At 42.7% G+C, this 20,000-nt stretch overlaps 1 protein-coding gene across 2 annotated transcripts in view; it reads right to left on the bottom strand.

Annotated features, from left to right (window-relative positions):
* Nucleotides 1-20,000, bottom strand: part of qkib (QKI, KH domain containing, RNA binding b) — a 55,126-nt gene that overhangs the window by 15,560 nt on the left and 19,566 nt on the right. For both annotated transcript variants that reach the window (XM_030771569.1, XM_030771568.1), the window contains exons 3-4: nt 10,593-10,709; nt 3,308-3,451 (exon numbers count right to left, since the gene is read on the bottom strand). In XM_030771569.1, the coding sequence (XP_030627429.1) occupies nt 3,308-3,451; nt 10,593-10,709 (261 nt within the window). The remainder of the gene's footprint in view (nt 1-3,307; nt 3,452-10,592; nt 10,710-20,000) is intronic.

Here is a 20,000-nt window from a genome sequence, read left to right as displayed (position 1 = left end):
ACAGTGTCAGTGAAGTTACAGGGTCAGTGTTGTTACAGGGTCAGTGAAGTTATAGGGTCAGTGTTGTTACAGGGTCAGTGTTGTTACAGGGTCAGTGAAGTTACAGTGTCAGTGTTGTTACAGGGTCAGTGTTGTTACAGGGTCAGTGAAGTTACAGTGTCAGTGTTGTTACAGGGTCAGTGAAGTTATAGGGTCAGTGTTGTTACAGGGTCAGTTGAAACATTAATTTCCACTAAACTTCAATCAGGAACACAACCACAGTTACTTTAATGTAGGCTACACACAAATTAATCTTAATGTTAATTAAAGACCAGGGCTGGTAAACGTGTCCTATAAACTGTGCGTTGAAATTTGACTTAGCACTTAGCATCAACACAAAAGTCACACCACACAAATGACTTTTAATTAGTTCATTTCATTAGTTTATTTTGTTACCAAACACGTAATTATAATTGTTCATTTCTCTCCTTCATGGATCAATTTCTCACCCTCACACTAATAAGGTTTCTTATACGCTACTTGTGGTCAGTCGGCACAAAGATACCAGTCGACACATTTGTTTGCTTTGTGGCCCCTTTCAAAAAAGTTTGCAAGACCAAGCATTTCGAATGAACTTGTAGCCGCCTATTTAATCTATGTCAGAATGTCCACAGCATTCGATAGCGTTGCTGGCAGGGTGGCCAGAGTGAATTTTGACACTCTTGCTGTTTCCAGTGTGAGCGTAGGGACAGTGTTGTGACAGTGTCAGTGGTGTAACAGTGTCAGTGTTGTAAAAGTGTCAGTGGTGTAACAGCGTCAGTGGTGTTACAGAGACACTGTGACAGTGTCAGTGGTGTAACAGTGTCAGTGGTGTAACAGTGTCAGTGGTGTTACAGAGACACTGTGACAGTGTCAGTGGTGTAACAGTGTCTGTGGAGTTACAGAGTCACTGTGACAGTGTCAGTGGTGTAACAGAGTCAGTGGTGTTACAGAGTCACTGTGACAGTGTCAATGGTGTAACAGTGTCTGTGGAGTTACAGAGTCACTGTGACAGTGTCAGTGGTGTAACAGAGTCAGTGGTGTTACAGAGTCACTGTGACAGTGTCAGTGGTGTAACAGAGTCAGTGGTGTTACAGAGTCACTGTGACAGTGTCAGTGGTGTAACAGTGTCAGTGGTGTAACAGAGTCAGTGGTGTTACAGAGACACTGTGACTGTGTCAGTGGTGTAACAGTGTCAGTGGTGTTACAGAGACACTGTGACAGTGTCAATGGTGTAACAGTGTCAGTGGAGTTACAGAGTCACTGTGACAGTGTCAATGGTGTAACAGTGTCTGTGGAGTTACAGAGTCACTGTGACAGTGTCAGTGGTGTAACAGTGTCAGTGGAGTTACAGAGTCACTTTGACAGTGTCAATGGTGTAACAGTGTCAGTGGTGTTACAGAGACACTGTGACAGAGTCAGTGGTGTAACAGTGTCAGTGGAGTTACAGAGTCACAGTGACAGTGTCAATGGTGTAACAGTGTCAGTGGTGTTACAGAGACACTGTGACAGTGTCAGTGGTGTAACAGTGTCAGTGGTGTTATGTTATACTATTGCCGTTATACTTAAATCAGAGTGAGTAATGGGAAGTCAGCATAGCAGCCATAAGAAGCTAGACCACATAACCTCATATTTTCCACCAAGGTGACACACAAACTGAATAAAAAAGATAAGACAAGTAAGTAAAGCTGTTTAATGAGTAGCTGTAATGTCCAATAACAATCAGTCATGTGAGGTAATGATCTAAAGTTGTATTAAACCAAGATCTGCACGTACAAAAGGGGCCAGCTAAAAAACTAAATCAAAAATACTTCAAAAATACTTTTTCATCTCAACAAACCCCACAGATTCATAGATCATTGGCCAACACATGAATTCTAATATTCATTCTCATACAAAGCATCTGATTCCTCCATCCACATACAGATTTGCAGAGATTGACTTGGCTGTCTTGTGTTCTTCATTAATGCCCACCAGGCTAATGAAATCAATGAGGCCAGGCTTAGTGGTCATGCTCTAGCTGTTAGGAGTATCTCCCAGCTCTCTATCATTGTATGTGTGTGTGTGTGTGTTTGTGTGTGTGTCTGTGCCAATTTGGAGGCATTTTTAATCAAATAGCCACAAGGCCACGACCCATGACCTCTAGACAGCTCCCATCTCGTCACATGACCCGAAAGATGTCTAATGTCAGGTGACCTCACAGTAAAAAAAGGCGAGGTAAGGCAATGGTGAACTCACAGGTTGACTGGGTGGACCTCTGCATGAAAAATAATATTTCTTTTCTTAGTCTGTCCCCCAGAGAGAGAGAGAAAGAGAGAGAGATTACACCATAACGGCTGCTGATAGCGACACTTCTCCTTTCAAAAGAGTGATGCAGAATGTTTCACTTCCTGATCATCAAGTGACATGAAATTAGCAGGATGTGAAAGAGGAAAATGTAAGCCACACATTTGCAAGTGGCAAACATGAATAGATATTTCTGCACACACACACACACACACACACACACACACACACACACACACACACACAATAGCACAGTGAATTGTTTTAATAAAAAGAGCAGAGTATCAGGTGTTGGGGAGTGCTGAAGTTGAATGATCGGAGCTGAAGCGTCTATGCTGATGTACAGTGGAACGCCAGGCTATGCAATCAAAGATAATTGCTTTTAAAGGGCAAATGCTTTTGGTGCCAATTCTACAATTCTAGTCTTGCTGAAATGAATACTCTAATAAAAGTGTGAATCCATGTGAAATGGTTAGGCAAAATGCAACCTAAACAATCAGAGAGAGAGAGAGAGAAAGAGAGAGAGACAGAGAGAGAGAAAGAGAGAGAGACAGAGAGAGACAGAGAGAGAGAGAAAGAGACAGGGAGCGCTTGGTCTTACACAAATAAATATACAGAAGTAACGAAAGGAAATAACACATATAGACACATACGTGCATACACACATTCATGCATGCATACACACACAGACCATACACTCACTCACACACACACACACACACACACACACACACACACACACACACATTCTCCTTGGACTCTGGACATGTCAGATGATATGCTATAATGTATGTGAAGGGTCATTAGAAGCCACACAGCTGACCCAACTCTTGGGACACGTATGGACGCACACTTTCCTCTACTCTCACACATATGATGTCAGTTTCAGAGGTATAAATAAGTGCATCGTGTCTGAGACGCATGACGGTTTTGGATGTTCTTCAGGAAGAGTCACAAGCCTTTGGCAGGAAGTGACTAAAGCAGAAACAGGAAGGACACTCACCGCGGGCACTAGTAGCTTGTTGACCTCCTCCACGGCCCGTTTGAGTTTGATCTCAGCCCGGTTCTGAGCGTCCTCCACTGTGATCAGCACGTGTAAGTCTTCGTTCAGGTGCTCCCAGTTGGGTTTGCCCCGGTTCTGCTCCTCCTAGAAACGCAAAAGGGAAAGTCTTTAGTGAGGGCGCCTGCCAGTTGTAGCACAGGGTTTCAAACATCTACAGAACACAAAGTCCTCACACACCCAAGACCCCAAACTACTTAAGCAATAAAACATCAATTCTAAAAAGGAGAGGACACAAAATATATGAGCACAAAACTTATGAAAAGAGCCAAGGGCTTTGATCTGCGACTGGAGACTGTGTCGGAAGAAAGGATGCTTTGTGTGAAACATTAAGGTGAGATGTTACTCTACAAAGCAGCTCACACAGACTCAAGACAGACAGGGGCTAAGACTCTCTCCTAAACAACTGAAAAGAAGCATCAAAGCGTTCTGTTAAAGACAGACTTGTCCCCAAAGCTGTCAACACTGTGAAGGTCAGCCTACCATGAACACCATGTGCTTTCTGTCTAACTGCAGTTTGGAGGATAAGTTCAACGCTATTTTCAATAATAACACAATGCAATCCCTATCTCACGGGTACAAAAAGTGACAGAACACATAAAGGGTGAGAAAGCCCCCCCCCCCCCCGCCCCGCTCCAATTAGTTTGACGCTGCTTTTGTTTCCTTTACCATTTTTTATTTTTATGATTTGCAAGTGAAGAAAAAAAGATCCAAATAAATAATAATATTAAAAAACAAATCTGATTTATGCAATAATCAGAGATGCAAACAGTGCTCATTTTTCTCAGCACAAGCTTGCAAATGGGAATTTGATGGCAATCAGCAACCAGCGTCTGTGTTCGTCCATTATGCCTGCTGATTTTCATTAGTCCTCCATTGTTGGCCTCTTTTTTTTGTTGTTGTTGTTTTTTTTTTCCTTTCTTTTTTCCGCTGATACACGGCGAGGGGAAAAAAAAAAAAAAAAGAACACGACAACGCCGGTATCGTTGGAGAAACTCGATATGATTTATCACGGAAAAAGTCGGGAATTATTAGGTCACTTTCTTTCTGCCCTACGTTCACAACTCTGTTTTTTTTTTTTTTTGCCTGATTTACTCGGCTTTCCTTGGTTGTGACAGGCGCTAAAAATTGATCCTCGGAGTCTGGCTGTCACGGCCCGGCATGCCACCCACGGCTGGGCCGTCAATAACGGAGAAAAAGCCCGGGCGAAACGACTGGAGGGGGGGCCAAGGGTGGACGTGCCGGCGCCGAGGGGGTGGGTGGATGGTGGGGATTTGGGGAGGTAGAGAGAGAGAGAGATGAGGGTGTGATGTGGCTCTGACGAGGTTTTGGCCCAGTCAGGTCCTCTAACCGCCCGCATCCTTAAGGCGGCACTTAGGGCCGACACGCGTTGCCGTGTCCGTAGTCAAGGTGATGTTCCCTGTGTGCGCCGCGAAAAGGCACCGTCCCACTGTGATGCCTGCCGTGGAGCCTCTGTTTATATTCCTTCTTATATTCTTTCTCTCGTTTTTCTCCCTGTTTATCTCATTCTCTCCTCACCTCCACTCCCTCTCTCTTTCCCTCTCTCTCTCTGTCTCACTCTCTCTCTTTCTCTCTCTTTTGGCAGGCCAAACGGTAAAGCAGTAGCATAATCAATGTCCATAAATCCACGGGCAAGCTCTTTTGTAATCCTAGCAGAGGCAATAAGGCTGCTCCTGAAGGGGAGTCAGCCCTACTCTAGAGGTCGGTGGGAACTCATATCAGAGCCAGGCCAAAATGAGAAGGAGACGACTAATTGGTGAGGCTGCATACAGACGAGCAAGGCCAGGAAAAGGTGAAGAGTGAGAGGAGGAGGAGGAGGAGGAGGAGGAGGCGAAAGTGTCTGAGACTTCTTCAGAATAAGGTGTCGCAGGAAGGAAGTAAGATTGAAACATCACGGCGAGCGAATTGTTTTCAGGAATGTCTTTTCTGGTTAAGAGTTGTATTATCTTAATGCCCTTAACCTTAAGGAAATCTTTGATTAAGCTTAACAGGCACCCCTCTGTGTAGGCCATTATCTAAAAGATTGACACCACCAAGCGTTCTCTCTCTCTCTCTCTCTCTCTCTCTCTCTCTCTCACTCTCTCTCTCTCACTCTCTCTCTCTCTCTCTCTCTCTCTCAGGGGAGGATTTCAGGTTGAGGAGATTTGGGCAGAAGAATTAGAGTAGGTTGTGCTCTGAAATCCAGACGACTCCGTGATTGTGTGTAAAAGTCCCGTCACATCAAAGCTCCTTGTTAGAGGATTTAGAGAACACACATGCACACACGCAGACACACACACACACACACACACACACAAACACGCTCCTGCGCACGCATAGAAATCCTGGGCTATGTCATTTTTTGGGGGGTAGAAGTTACAAAATTCCAGTGCAGCAGCTCCATCTGAAATAAAGATAAGAGCTGTACACAACCACGGAGAACATACACACAAATACTTCTTCCTTTTTTTTTTTAGACCTTTTTGGTATATGACCAATGAAATACACAAATTACACGGCAGTGCTAAATTATGAATTCATGTTATTTATATTATTGATTACACTCTCATTCTTCTTGGGCTCAAAAGAAAGAAAGAAAGAAAGAAAAAGAAAGATAGAAAGAAATACGCTTGGTCCCAAGCACCCTTACTGAGGTATCTCACGGTCTATGAGTGTCTGTACGGGGTCAGTGATTAAACTCAGTTTAAAATTCAGCTTTATAAATCTACTGGTAATTTAAGTCATCGAACAATGAGCCCATGGCTAACTCGCTGTTTACAAAGTCGCTGTGTGCCTCAAATACTAATTTGAAAACCCTTGGCGATATCAACAGAAACAACCGTCTGAAATATGTATGCACACTACTACACTGGAAATGGGAATACAGACGGCACTCCATAGAAGCAAACCTTTGTGATTCGTACAGGCAAATAATGCACACAGGTCACACACACAAACACACACACACACACACACACACACACTCTTAGATGGGTATATAAGGCTGTAGTGTGAAGTGACAGAGACGGGGTCAATAACGGTAATTGCCAGCACAACCTCTCTCTGGCTGTTCCAGTCAGAACAGTGACATCTCCAAGCACAGCATCAGCACAACCAGAGGCATACCAAAATATAGCCTGAAATTCTCATTCACCAGTTTCTTTCTCTCTCTCTCTCTCTCTTTCACACGCTCTCCGGAGTCTCTTTCTCTCTATCTCTTTCACAGGCTCTCCAGACTCTCTCTGTGTGTAATTCTGTTATCAAGCTCCAGTTTGTGAGTGTGTGAAATATGCATTCGGGTATGGCTGTATGTGCATGCGTATATGTGTGCGTATACGTGTATGAAAGAGAGAGAGAGAGAGAGAAAGAGAGAAAGAGAGAGACAAAATGTGCGTGAATTAATTTGTTTCAATCTACCTATCTGAGGAAGACATTTGCTACATTAACCTATCAGTTTTTTTGCATTAAATCCACCTGTGTGATGACTATGGGCTCCATAAACTGCTGGACAGTTTTATGAAGTTCCTCAGTTCCTTGTCCGTGTCTGTTTTAAGTGTGTGTATTTACATTTCTCTGACAGTATGTGTCCATGCTTTACATGAAACAGAAAACTTGGAAAGAGTTATATAGTTGAGAGGTACTGTATATAGTTGCTAATATCTTCACTGAGATAACAGTCTTGCAGTAAACTTCGCTTGGATAATCCCGTTTCATACAAAGTTCTTTTGGCCTTCAAACTCCGACAAGACAGCTGCGGAAAAACCATATTCCACCTGAGACTCTTGAAACGGAGCAGGATGAAGACAACAAAACTAGAAAAAAAAAAACTCATTATGCAGTCGTGCTGACACCGGTGTCAAACCACGGGGTCAATTTGAGGTCCCAGTCAGTGCTACGCAGCTCAAATCTGCGCTCTGCAGCGAGTGAGGGGAATAAGATGGCAAGCAGAGCCAAAAACTCATTTCAGTTTAAAACTACTACTGATAATAAAGCCTAGGTAACACCTCGAATATTTTCTACGCCAGATATGCCCGAAGCTCCTCCGCGTGTAGCGAACGTATCAAAGGCAGGGAAAAGCTAAATGTACAATGTCAACATTAACAGGCGCTTCAGAGAGCTTCTTCTCCTTCAGTGAAACTGTTTGTGCCTCACTTCCACTCTCACCAGACAAGAAAAAATTGGTAAAAAAAAAAAAAAAAATCTCCTTGCCAGTTTTATTTGGGCTTTTCACTTATACATCAGTAAAGATTTTTGACAATGAGAGAGTATTTGCGCAGTTTGTGGTGCGGCCCAGGAGTCTGTGTGAAATGGTTCTGGGTAGACTTATAGAGTGTTGAGAATGTTAGGCCGGAGGATACGACACTGATCCTGTTGGCACTTGTCATCTCCGCTTAGATCAAAGTCCAGCTCCAGGCAAAGGTGAGATAATGACCCCAGCCTGTTTTCTCCAGCGTCTGGGCTCTGGCGCTGTTTACATCTGCTGTGTTTATCAAAACAACACACCGAAAAATGGTTCAGCGCAGCTTTTTGGGTTAAAAAAAACAAAAAAAAAACGCGCTACATATAATACATACTAGAATAAACTGATGTATAAATACTTTTTTTTTTGGAGACTGTTGTTCATACAGCGCCCTTTGGTATTCATGTATGTTTATATGCACTAACATTTTATGCTTTTCAGACACGTAAAAGGGGTGCAGATATATTATTCTTGCGAGAACAAATTCTATAATCCATTCAAATTATACTGATAATCTATGTAATTATCACAGGAAATGACTTCATCTGTGATAATTAGGGAAGCAACGTTTCAGTGAATGGGGGTTACTGTGTAAAGACCTTGTTCCTTAGAGAGTGAAAATGCTGGTGCTCTCGGCCTACGTGTCTGACTGCTTATGCCTTCCGTATTCCAAAAAAACACACACCATGTGTCAGCTGGCATTTGTTTCACTTAAGCTGTGTGTGTATGTGTGTGTGTGTGTGTGTGTCAGCTGTGAAATATGACAAAGAGAACAAGGACACAAGCCCAAGAGGAGAGTAATGTAATCAGATGTGTGCAGGTAGACTAAGCCTATAAGCAATAACAAAGTACCTGTGCGTGTGTGTGCGTGTGTGTGTCTGTGTGTTTCTGTGTGTTTCTGCATGTGTGTGTGTTTGTGAGAGAGAAAGCGAGAGAGAAAAAGACAGACAGACAGAGAAAGAGACAGAGGCAGAGGCAGCCACACACACACACACACACACACACACACACACATAAACAGAGAGAGAGAGAGAGAGAGAGAGAGAGAGAGAGGGAAACGGAAGGGCACTTCAGGGGGAAGAGAAAGAGGGGCAGATATAGAAGATGGAGAAAGGGAAAAAGAAAGAGAAAATGAAGTTATCAGAATATTTAACCGGCTAACTGTCCAGGACACCTTGATAAAGGAAGCAACTAAGTGACTTACCAAGAGCGGCGCCAAGGGTCGGACATATGTGAATGTTTGCACACTGCCCGATAAGAGGTTCAAACATTATCTCTACCATCACTTGGGACCCAATATCAGAGAGAGAAGCAACTCTGAACACATCCACACACACAAACAGACAGAGGTGATCTGATACTGGGATGGCCAGCTGTGCTTCGACGGGACACAGAACTGAAGCAGATGTGCATCAGCTCTTCCTCATGACAACAGATCTTTGTCAGAGAGCGCTTGTTTTATTTTTCCATCGACTTACCCCCCCCCACCCCCCCCCCCCCACCTCCCCCCGCCTCCCTCCGACTGACACCCGGGATGGGCTCGCATAACCATCTCTACTAACACCACTTGTCCAAATACAGGACCAGCCCTTCTCATAGAAACACAAATGTATTTCTTTCTTACAAAGAAATTGAATACATATGTGCGCACGTGTGTGCATGCGATCTTCCACGGTGGGAAGTCATCGCGTGCTCTAGAGTGTTTGTGTGCATGGATGCACATGCGTGGATGTGTATGTGTGTGTGTGTGTGTGAGTGAGAGAGAGAGAGAGAGAAAAGAGGAAAGAGGAAATACACCTGCATGTTGGTGTCAAACCGGAGGCATATTTTAATAATTGGATCTTTATCAGTTTTGAGTGAACATCTATGTAAATATTAGTAGGTATTTAGTGTCTCCAAATGGTAAAATATAATTTGAGAAGGGTCAAACCAATCACACTTGACCTTTCCGAAATGAAAATAGCCAGTTCCCATGGTCATGTGTGTGTGTGTGTGTGTGTGCGTGCGTGCAGGCTTGAGTGTGTGTGTATGTGTGTGCGTGCGTGTGTGTTTACACAATTAACCATAGATGGAGTTCAGATGACCCCCTACTTTCAGACCCTCCCTCCACCCCCCACCGCCCTGGCGTCTCTTCCCCAGCATGCTGTACTCAGACTGGGGTTTGACTGGGACAGGAGCCCTGGCACGGTCACTTGAGCCTGCCCCCGCAGATCTGAGGCCAAGGACAATGTTTGAACACCTGCCCGACGCTCTCATGAGCAAGCTGCAGCTCTGAGAATGCTTGTTATTCCCAGTTAGCAGGAGGCCTCGGCAGCTCCGACTGGCTTAGACGAAGAGTGAGCTGGAATCAGCCAGTTTACTCCTCTCATGTGCTACACGCAGTGTAATTCAGTGTCTGCGCTGTGATATTTTTATGGTGTTATTTAGAAAACAAATAATAGATTGAAGACGCCGGCGATCCAAATGCAAATCGGCGCGGCTCTCTAGAGCAGAATCAACTCGTTGGTTATGAGAAAAGTGGTCTGTGGGCAATGTGTGAGCGTGTGTATATTTGCTTGTGTGTGCGTGTGCGTGTTTGTGTGTGTGTGTGTCTGTGTGTGTCTGTGTGTGTGTGTTTATGTGTGTGTATGTGTGTGTGAGTGTGTGTGTATGTGTGTGTATGTGTGCGTGTGTGTATGTGTATGTGTGTGTGTGCGTGTGTGTGTGTGTGCATGCGTGTGTGTCTGTGTGTGTATGTCTGTGTGTGTGTGTGTGGGTGTGTGTGTGTGTTTATGTATGTGTGTGTGTGTGTGTGTGTATGTGTGTGTGTGTGTGTGTATGTATGTGTGTATGTGTGTGTGTGTGTGTGTGTGTGCGTGTGTGTATGTGCGTGTGTGTGTGTGTGTCTGTGTGTGTGTTTGTGTGTGTATGTATGTATGTATGTATGTGTGTATGTATGTGTGTGTGTGTGTGTGTGTGTGTATGAGAGTGCTTGTTTTCAGGCTTTACCTTTTTCTTGTCTCTCATGGAGCCTTTTCCTCGCACCATGATCTTACATCCTGTTTCTGCCTCCAGCTGCTTGGCTGTCAGTCCCCGCGGTCCCAGGATCCGGCCCACGAAATTAAACTGCAACACACACACGCACAAACACACACGCACTTAGCTCTCTGCTTAATTATTACATCTACATATTTACAATGAACGTATAACCCAGATGTAATTCGAACAATGTAACTAGGGTATACTCTTTGCAAGGCTCTAAAGATCACACATAAGCATAGAATCATGTAATCACCAAAAGCCAAGAGGAGATTCTCTGACTTAAGACAGCAAACTGAAAGTGCTCTGTAAGTGGAGAGAGAGAAGGAGAGCCAGAGAAGTAAACAGGTAGAATGAAAGGCAAAATTTAATGTGGAAGAAAAGAAGAAAAATGAGAAGAGATTAAAAAAAATAAATTATAAAGAGCAAAACCATTTGGAAGAAAGACTGTAAGAAAAGGACAAAGAAAGAAAGAAAGAAAGAAAGAAAGAAAGAAAGACATGGACTAATTCCCTCTATGGAACCTTGTGTTGGCCGGGCTGCCCTGGTGTTCTCTCCTGGTCTTATCAGACCAGGCTGTGACAATAGCGCTCCATAAGCAGAGAAAAGCAGCCAATATCTGTGAGCGGATCACGGCCCGCTTTGGGCCCAGGGTGACAAGATAAGACCCTCCGATCGTTCAGCCAATCAATCAGCTATCAGAACGCTCTCCTCCTGATAGATGTGGCAGCTGTCAATCAACTAGCCTGCTTCTGACCACATCCCATCATGCAGGGTGACTGACAGGAGTAGGGCTGTGTATCTAAGCTTGTGTGTGTGTGTGTGCATGTGTGTGTGTGTGTTGCATGTCTAAGCTTGTGTGCGGGTGTGTGTGAATGTCTAAGCTTGTGTGTATGTGAAACAGTTACAGTGGTCTAGACAAAAGAATGAGAGAAAATACAAACTGTGGCTCACAGGCACAATTTCAGCCACAGTTATTAATTTCAGCACACAGTTCCTCCATTCCAGTCACACAAAAAAAAACAACGGACCTTTTTACGCAAATCGCTGAAATCACTGCGAACGCTTCTGCTGCTTCTCGGACCGCTAACCTTACTTCGCCAAACCATAAACAGTGCTATTATTTCAAAGTAAGAGTGCTATTATTTCAAAGTAAGAGTTTATTTCTTTTGAGGACTGGACAGAAGAGGACGGAGGTCTGAGAAGCTTCTCTTTTTCGTTGTGTTTTCCCAACACAGAGCGCTACTCAGTCCGCCCGGATTCATGTGAATCACATTTTTTTCATTTTGCTCTGCCCTCTCTGCTCTCTGTCTTCATCTCCCTCTTTCTCTGTGGGGAATTCCATTCATCAGATCAACAGTTCACAGTATGACCAATTGGCTTGGTTTTGATTAGAGGCCGCGTGTTGGTGAGTCGACGTGTGACGGGTTTTCGGTTACACACGGACACCATGTCGTTTGTAGTCTTTCATACGCCAGGATCATCCATGTATTTTGTGTGTTCAGCTGGTAATTCGTTTTCACGTGAGCTGGTCCACGCTGAATTAAACGTTAAAAAAGTTTGGTGTGTGTGGTTATGGTATGTACTTGTGTGTGTGCCTGATAATACCGTCCCCCCCCCCCCCCCCCCCGCTCTTTTCAAGTCTAAGAGCACTTGTGGATCTCAATGAATAGAAGCAATTAATCCTTACGCACTGGCGCGAAAACGGACGAGTAACAATTACATTTCAATGCATATGAGCAAACAGCCTGTGGGATATCCATGTGTGTGTGTGTGTGTGTGCGTGTGTGTGTGTGTGTGTGTGTGAGTGTGCGTGTGCGTGCGTGTGTGTGTTTATCAGGCCAGCAGTCCAAAAAGCACTACTGACACTCAATTACCAATCAAGAAAAGACTCAATGGTTTAATTAATCAGATCTTTGACTGTGTAATAGTGTGATAATCCTGACAAAAACATATTCAAATCCAGGGCTTTCTCTGGGAATAACAAACATGCTACTTTTGGCTTAGTATTTTATCTAACAGTCACATTTCTATGAAACAGGACTAGACTGACGTTGGCATTTTGACTATATCAGTGACTAACCCTGTCTTAGATCATTTGCAGGCAGCTAAATGGCCCGTACGATGAAGACGTGAAGTTATTTTAACAATCTATCAAATGGCACGTTATGAAGTTCACAGAATACATGAACGCAAAGGGCATGTTCTCTTCCCAAACACACTTCAGTCACTATCCTCTCTCTCTCTCTTATACACACGCACGCACGCACGCACACACACACACACACACATACACACACATACAGACACACACATACAGACACACACACACACACACACACACACACATATGCACACGCGCAGGGGTCATATTGAACTATTTATTGGGGGGAAATGATCTCATCTTCAGTCTGATGTCGTCTTTTACCTGCGCTCGTCTTAGTTTGAGGCTCAAAGTAATGACAAATGGAGAGCCCCCGGAAAAGGTCACTCATATTCGGTGTCACTATCGCTATGGTGATTAAGCAGCACTTGGTATATGGAATCAGAGTACAAGGTCTTTATTTTACAGTCGCACACAGGAATGATTGCAAGGTGCCCTTGTAGACTGAATAATCACGCAGGCTGGAGATAGACTACGGGAGGTCTTCGTTTTCATAAGAACAAGCTCCTTTCAGGCGGCGGTGGATGGATATAACATATCCTTTTGTCTGATGAATACATTTCAGAATAACGTATTGCGCAGCGAGCGAAACCAAAACATTATCAAATATTTTCCCTCACACGCACCGCTTCCACCACACACACACACACACACACACACACACACACACACACACACACACACACACCCAGTGAACAACTGAACACAGGCCACAGAGAGAGAAACACAACACAAACAACCCTCGGTGAACACACTGAGAATGAATCGACTATTAACTAATTATTCATGAATGCAAACTGCAATTATTAGTGATCTATCACTGCTTATGTAAGTTAATCATTTAGACTTGATTTTGGGGTCTATATCATATTATCATATGCCACTGTTTACAGATATTTGCTAATGGTTATAAATATTTAGTTTTTTTTTAATTCATGTTTTATGACGATCATCAAAGTTGTTAAGCCATAATTTTTAACACCGAATGAGTCCATATTACTCAGGTTTTCCTCCCGTGTGACAAATGATTTGTTTGTACATTCATTAAAAATCGGTAGATGGCTTGTGCTTTTTTTTTTCATCTCTCTTTTTTTCTGCAGCCCACAATTATAAGTTAAACCAATTTACCAGCGATAAGCGATATGCAGTCTTCAGAATCCCTCTTCAGAAATGTCTCTCAAAAAACGTTCACATGCAACATATATTATCCCCTCTCAGAATGTAAAAAAAACCCCAGGTGCATCTGTCGGGCCAGAGATGAGCTGTTTTGTACCTGCACACACACACACACACACACACAAAAGCTGCCACACTCACCCATATTCAGCCAGCGTTAAAAAGTGCTCGCAAAACCTCAGTGACAACATGACAACAGAGAAACGCTCCAGCTATCTGACTGCCTGACACACTTCCCACACTCAGGTCTTCCTTCTCTCTGCTGTCACTAACGATTTGACATCCCTCTACCACACACGCACACACACACACACACACCCACGTACCTACACACAGGCTCACACACACACGCACACACACACACACAAACCCACACACAGACACAGATGTTCACACACACACACACACAAACCCACACACAGACACATATGTTCACACACACACACACACACAAACCCACACACAGACACAGATGTTCACACACAAACATACACACAAGCGCATACAGTTTTGTATAGGCCTACACCTACTGAGTGAGAGTATATAGGGTGCCGGAGATCCCCTGAGCACTGATGAATGACTGAGTGTGTGAGAGTGTTCGTGTGCCAGGCAGGAGGTTTCTCTGAAACACACAGAGAGACGACTGAGGAAAAGAGGAGGTGGATTCAACTTTCACCTTCCTCTTAGTAATGTCAGAGCCATGAGAGACTCAAATCAGACATGGGTGGAGACGCTCTGTGTGTTAACAAAAGGGTGAATTTGTTATTGTTGTTGTTGTTGTCATGTGTGTGTGTGTGTGTGAGTGTGTGCTGAAATCTGAGTTTGTGTGTGTGTCTGAGTGTGTGTTTGTGTGTGTCCTGGAGTGTTTAACCTTATATTTAAGTCCTGAATGATGCAGGCAACAGCTGTGTCTCTTTTGAGATCACAATACACATTCTTTTCCTTTTAAAGCCCACACACTCAGTCCATGCCCTAGTAAAAAGGCACATTGTGTGTGCATCTCTCTTTCTACCAATGTATGTGTGTGTGTATGTGTGTGTGTGTGTGTGTATGTGTATGAGAGAGAGAGAAACTAAGTAAGAGGGTACAATCTTACTTTGTGTAAAGTACACCTGTCCCTGCTGTATTTACATAATTATAGAATAACAGAATTACTTTTTTATAATCACTTGTTACACAATGATCAGACGTTGTTTTCAGATGTAATAAATAAAAACATCAAACTGATGTGTATGTACACAAATAACAAATAACTCTAACATATAACATATAACTCTAACATATAACATATAACATATAACTCTAACATATAACATATAACTCTAGATTTACAGTCCGGGACAATCAACTACTACTACTGCAACTCAGATATGAGCAGTAAACCAAAATCATATTACAAAATATCGATTGTCTCTCTCTAAAGTGTTCTGCCACACACACACACACACACACACACACACACACACACACACACACACACACGGGGGCTTCCAGAGTGCCCAACATAGCCAACACTGAGCCGTTATGCTTTGGTCTTGTCCTGTCGGTTTTGGCACTTAAACGTTTCCATACAATCAACAGAAGGAAACACACACACACACACACACACACACACACACACACACACACACACACATAACGCTCTCTGGGCTCTGATGGAATCTCTGATGTCTGCTCTTTAAGGCTGGTGACTATTTACTCAATCTGCACAGTGGAGATTAAGTGTGTTTTCCATCAGCTGCAATAAAACAGGCAGCGGGAACGTAATTAGGGCCGTTTAAGACGGGACGTCGGCTAGACCGCCTCAGACGGGGACTGATGGCATTATCTTATGAAGACAAACGACCCCAATGCTGGTAATAGGCAAATTAATTATTGCATAGGCTCTAATAGCATTGCGCTCTGATTCTCTCCAGCAGGATCTCTTTTGTTTTCATTATTGCGCAGGACAACAGGAGGAGAAGAAAGGGGGTAGAGGCCGTGTCACTCCTTCAAAAGGAGGAAAGACTGTGAGGAAATGGAGGAGGGGCACAAAAGCAAAGCAAAAAAAAAAAAAACGAAAAAAGAAACTCAGGGTGCTTTCTATAGCATGGTTCATATAGTTGATCTCTCTGTTGTTATTGTATCTCCTACAGAAACTAAACCAAGTCTGACTTCTCCTAAAAGGTCACAGAAATATAAGATCTCTGCTATAACTGCTAGAACTGACAGGCAATGATATTACAGCTATTTATAACGGACAGAGTGTGACATCTCTATTAATGACTTCACTATAACTCACAGGACATTAATATCATATCTATTAATGTTTTATAACTGACAAACTATGATATCCCTAATAAAAATGTCTCTTAAACTCACAGGATATTAATATCATATCTATCAATGTTTTATAACTGACAAACTGTGAAAGCTCTAATAAGAATGTCTCTTTAACTCACAGGATATTAATATCATATCCATTAATGTCTTATAACTGACAAACTGTGAAAGCTCTAATAAGAATGTCTCTTTAACTCACAGGATATTAATATCATATCTATTAATGTCTTATAACTGACAAACTGTGATATTTCTAGTAAAGGTGTCTCTTTAACTCGCAGGATATTAATATCATATCTATTAATGTCTTATAACTGACAAACTATGATATCTCTAGTAAAGATGTCTCTTTAACTCACAGGATATTAATGTCATATCTATTAATGTCTTATAACTGACAAACTGTGATATCTGTAGTAAAGATGTCACTTTAGCTCACAGGATATTAATATCATATCTATTAATGTTTTATAACTGACAAACTGTGATATTTCTAGTAAAGATGTCTATTTAACTCACAGGATATTAATATCATATCTATTAACGCTTTATAACTGACAAACTGTGATATCTGTAGTAAAGATGTATCTTTAGCTCACAGGATATTAATATCATATCTATTAATGTTTTATAACTGACAAACTGTGATATTTCTAGTAAAGATGTCTATTTAACTCACAGGATATTAATATCATATCTATTAATGTTTTATAACTGACAAACTGTGATATTTCTAGTAAAGATGTCTATTTAACTCACAGGATATTAATGTCATATCTATTAATGTTTTATAACTGACAAACTGTGATATCTGTAGTAAAGATGTCTCTTTAACTCACAGGATATTCATATCATATCTGTTTATGTTTTATAACTGACAGGACATAATATCATATCTGTTAATGCTTTATAATTGACAGGATGTAACATCACACCTTTAAAGGTTTTATTACTGGTTGTGTTTATTACTAATGTGTGATTGTGTTATATGTTTAATCCTTATGATAAGGTTATCAGTCTGTTTAAGTCATAATTTTATTACTCAAATCGCATGAAGCATTCTTTAAAATAATTTTCAAAGTAATTAAGGCATTCTTTCATACTGTCACTAAATCAGTTTTCAAAATAATCAGGCTTTGTTACTAATGAACTATGTTATTGACAGGTCTCTCAGCAAATGGGAGGTCCTCATTAACACACAGCGTCTCTGTGGTAGGTCGTCCCTTAGTGGTGTAGTGACAGGCGGAGGAGTGGGTTGAACTCCTGTCTGGCCACAAATACTCAGGGATGAAAACGCTGTTCAGAATACCCATCATGTCCTAATGAACTCTAATTAACCTTCATTAACCATGCAGTGATCCAGAACGCCGGCAGGTCCTGCCACATCAGTCTCCCCAGTGTGTGTGTGTGTGTGTGTGTGTGTCTCCATGTGTGTGTGTGTTCCTGTTTATTATCATCTTAATAATGAGAACACTCATTTGGGTCACCTATGCAGGAATGCTGTTCAACACTGGGAGGTCTGTCTGAGCTGCTGGTTTGACATGAAGAGAGAGTCAGGGTCTACAAACATCAAGGACGCTGTGTGCAGGATCTCATCAATAAACCACATGAATGGATTCATTAGATACTGTGCAATCTTTCACATTCATATGCTCACTGGTAACTGCATTTTTTGGACAGCCACCCGGTTATATACACAGGTGTGCAGGTGCACACACACACACACACACACACACACACCTATGCACATGCTCAAATGAAGCCATATTAATCAAGACCAGCTGCTGTGGCTACTGCAGCCAATCCCCTAGTTAATGTCCAGTAGTTTGGCTTTCATTACACCCTCATTCTGTAGTGAGTTATGGGGCCAGATACTCAGCCCCATTCAATTCAACCACTGACACCTGGAGGTCCACAGCAGCCAGCCAAGTCTCCACCAACCTCAGCCTGTGGTACTGACTATACCACACACACACACACACACACACACACACACACACACACACACACAGCAAACCATACGTTCCGCCCCACACACACACATAATGACACGCTGACACACACACGGAGCAAACCATATATGCTATCCCATATACCACACATTCTGACACATACATGAACATGTACATGCACAGACACACACACACACACACACACACACGAGCGCACATATGCGCACTATCAGTTTCAACATCCCTTTACGACATGACAAAATCACTTTGACTTTTAAGGTTTAAGGTTCTATCCACCACCTCACAGCATACACACTGCTTACTATGTCTCCTTTCTTTGTTCAAGAGAGTCGAATTAAAAAAAGCTAAAACTCTTGTCTTTAGGAGAGATAATGTTAACATTTCTGTGATAAATGTAACCAGACAACTGGTTAATTGTTCATGCGACGCTCATATGCGCTTTCATCTCAAACGTTTTTATCTTCGAGGGAAAGCTGCTGTCAGCATGTGCGACGCTCCAGCACCGAAAATCCTCCAGTCAGAATGACCGAGCTCTGAACACACACCATTGTCAACACTGGGGAATGTGGCCAGCTCCAATTGCATTCACTTAATGCTTTCTCCTAATATCATCCAATTAAAAAAATGCACAGTCTCCCCCCCCTGCCCCAGGTGGTTCTGACAGCACAGATCCAGGGCTCTTGACCAAATATGATGATGATAGCCCCCTCAGTATAAAATGATAACTCGCTCTACTGCTTCTCCATGTTTGTCAAGCACATACATGCATTTACTGTAGGCAGATCTATTCGCTTATGGGCCGTCTCTCACTTTCTTTCAGACAAACAGACTAAGATATATGCACATACAAAGGCCACATACACATGCATAGTGCGGAGACACAAAAAACGTACACACACACACACACACACTAATGTGCACACATGCACTCATGTGGACAAACACATACACACACACACACAAACACACACACACACACATACACACACACACACTCTGGTGGAGACTGCTGAAGTATGACCAAGGCCAGAGAGAGGACTGAGAGCGAATCAATCCTGCAGTGCATGCTTCTAATGATTAATAATCATTGATAGTTGCTAATCTCTGCTCTGGACGAGCATGACCCAGAAAAGGACATCGGCTGTTATGATAGATGGCAGTGTTCTCATTCACATCGCTCCTCTCTTCTCTCTCTCTCTCTCTCTCTTTTTCTTTCTCTCTCTCTCTCTCTGTCTCTTTCCTCCAAACTCACCGTGGAATACACTGAACAATTAAAAGCTTTGTCACAGCACAGAGCTAGAGCTGCGTATTTATAGTCCATTTCAGCAACAGTGTCGTCTCTGAACCATTATCTCACACAAACATGCGTGCTCTTTCTCTCTCTCACACACACTCGCACTCGCACTCACACACGCACACGCACACACACACACACACACACACACATGAAAAACACAAAACACTACGACACTGGGAATACACAAATGAATGGCAAGGTTTATTGTGCATGGGAACGAAAGCTCTTCTAGGATTGCTGTCTCCCTCTCTGTCTAATAACACTGTTTAGCAAATTGGAACGGTTGTAGACTGCCAAGAGAACGGTGGCACTGCACGGGCTTGAAGGAGCAAATTAATTTCCGTGCAGCTGCGTGCCTGTCTCAGAAAGTAGTGTGTAAGATACGAAAGAGACAGAGAGAGTGTTTGTGTCTTTGTGTGTCTGTTTGTGTGTATGTACACATGAAT

This window comes from Chanos chanos, chromosome 4 (genome assembly GCF_902362185.1).
Source record: "Chanos chanos chromosome 4, fChaCha1.1, whole genome shotgun sequence".
Classification (NCBI taxonomy): Eukaryota; Metazoa; Chordata; class Actinopteri; order Gonorynchiformes; family Chanidae; genus Chanos; species Chanos chanos.
Note: the sequence above shows the minus strand (reverse complement) of the source record. Positions and strands in the feature narration are given on the sequence as shown.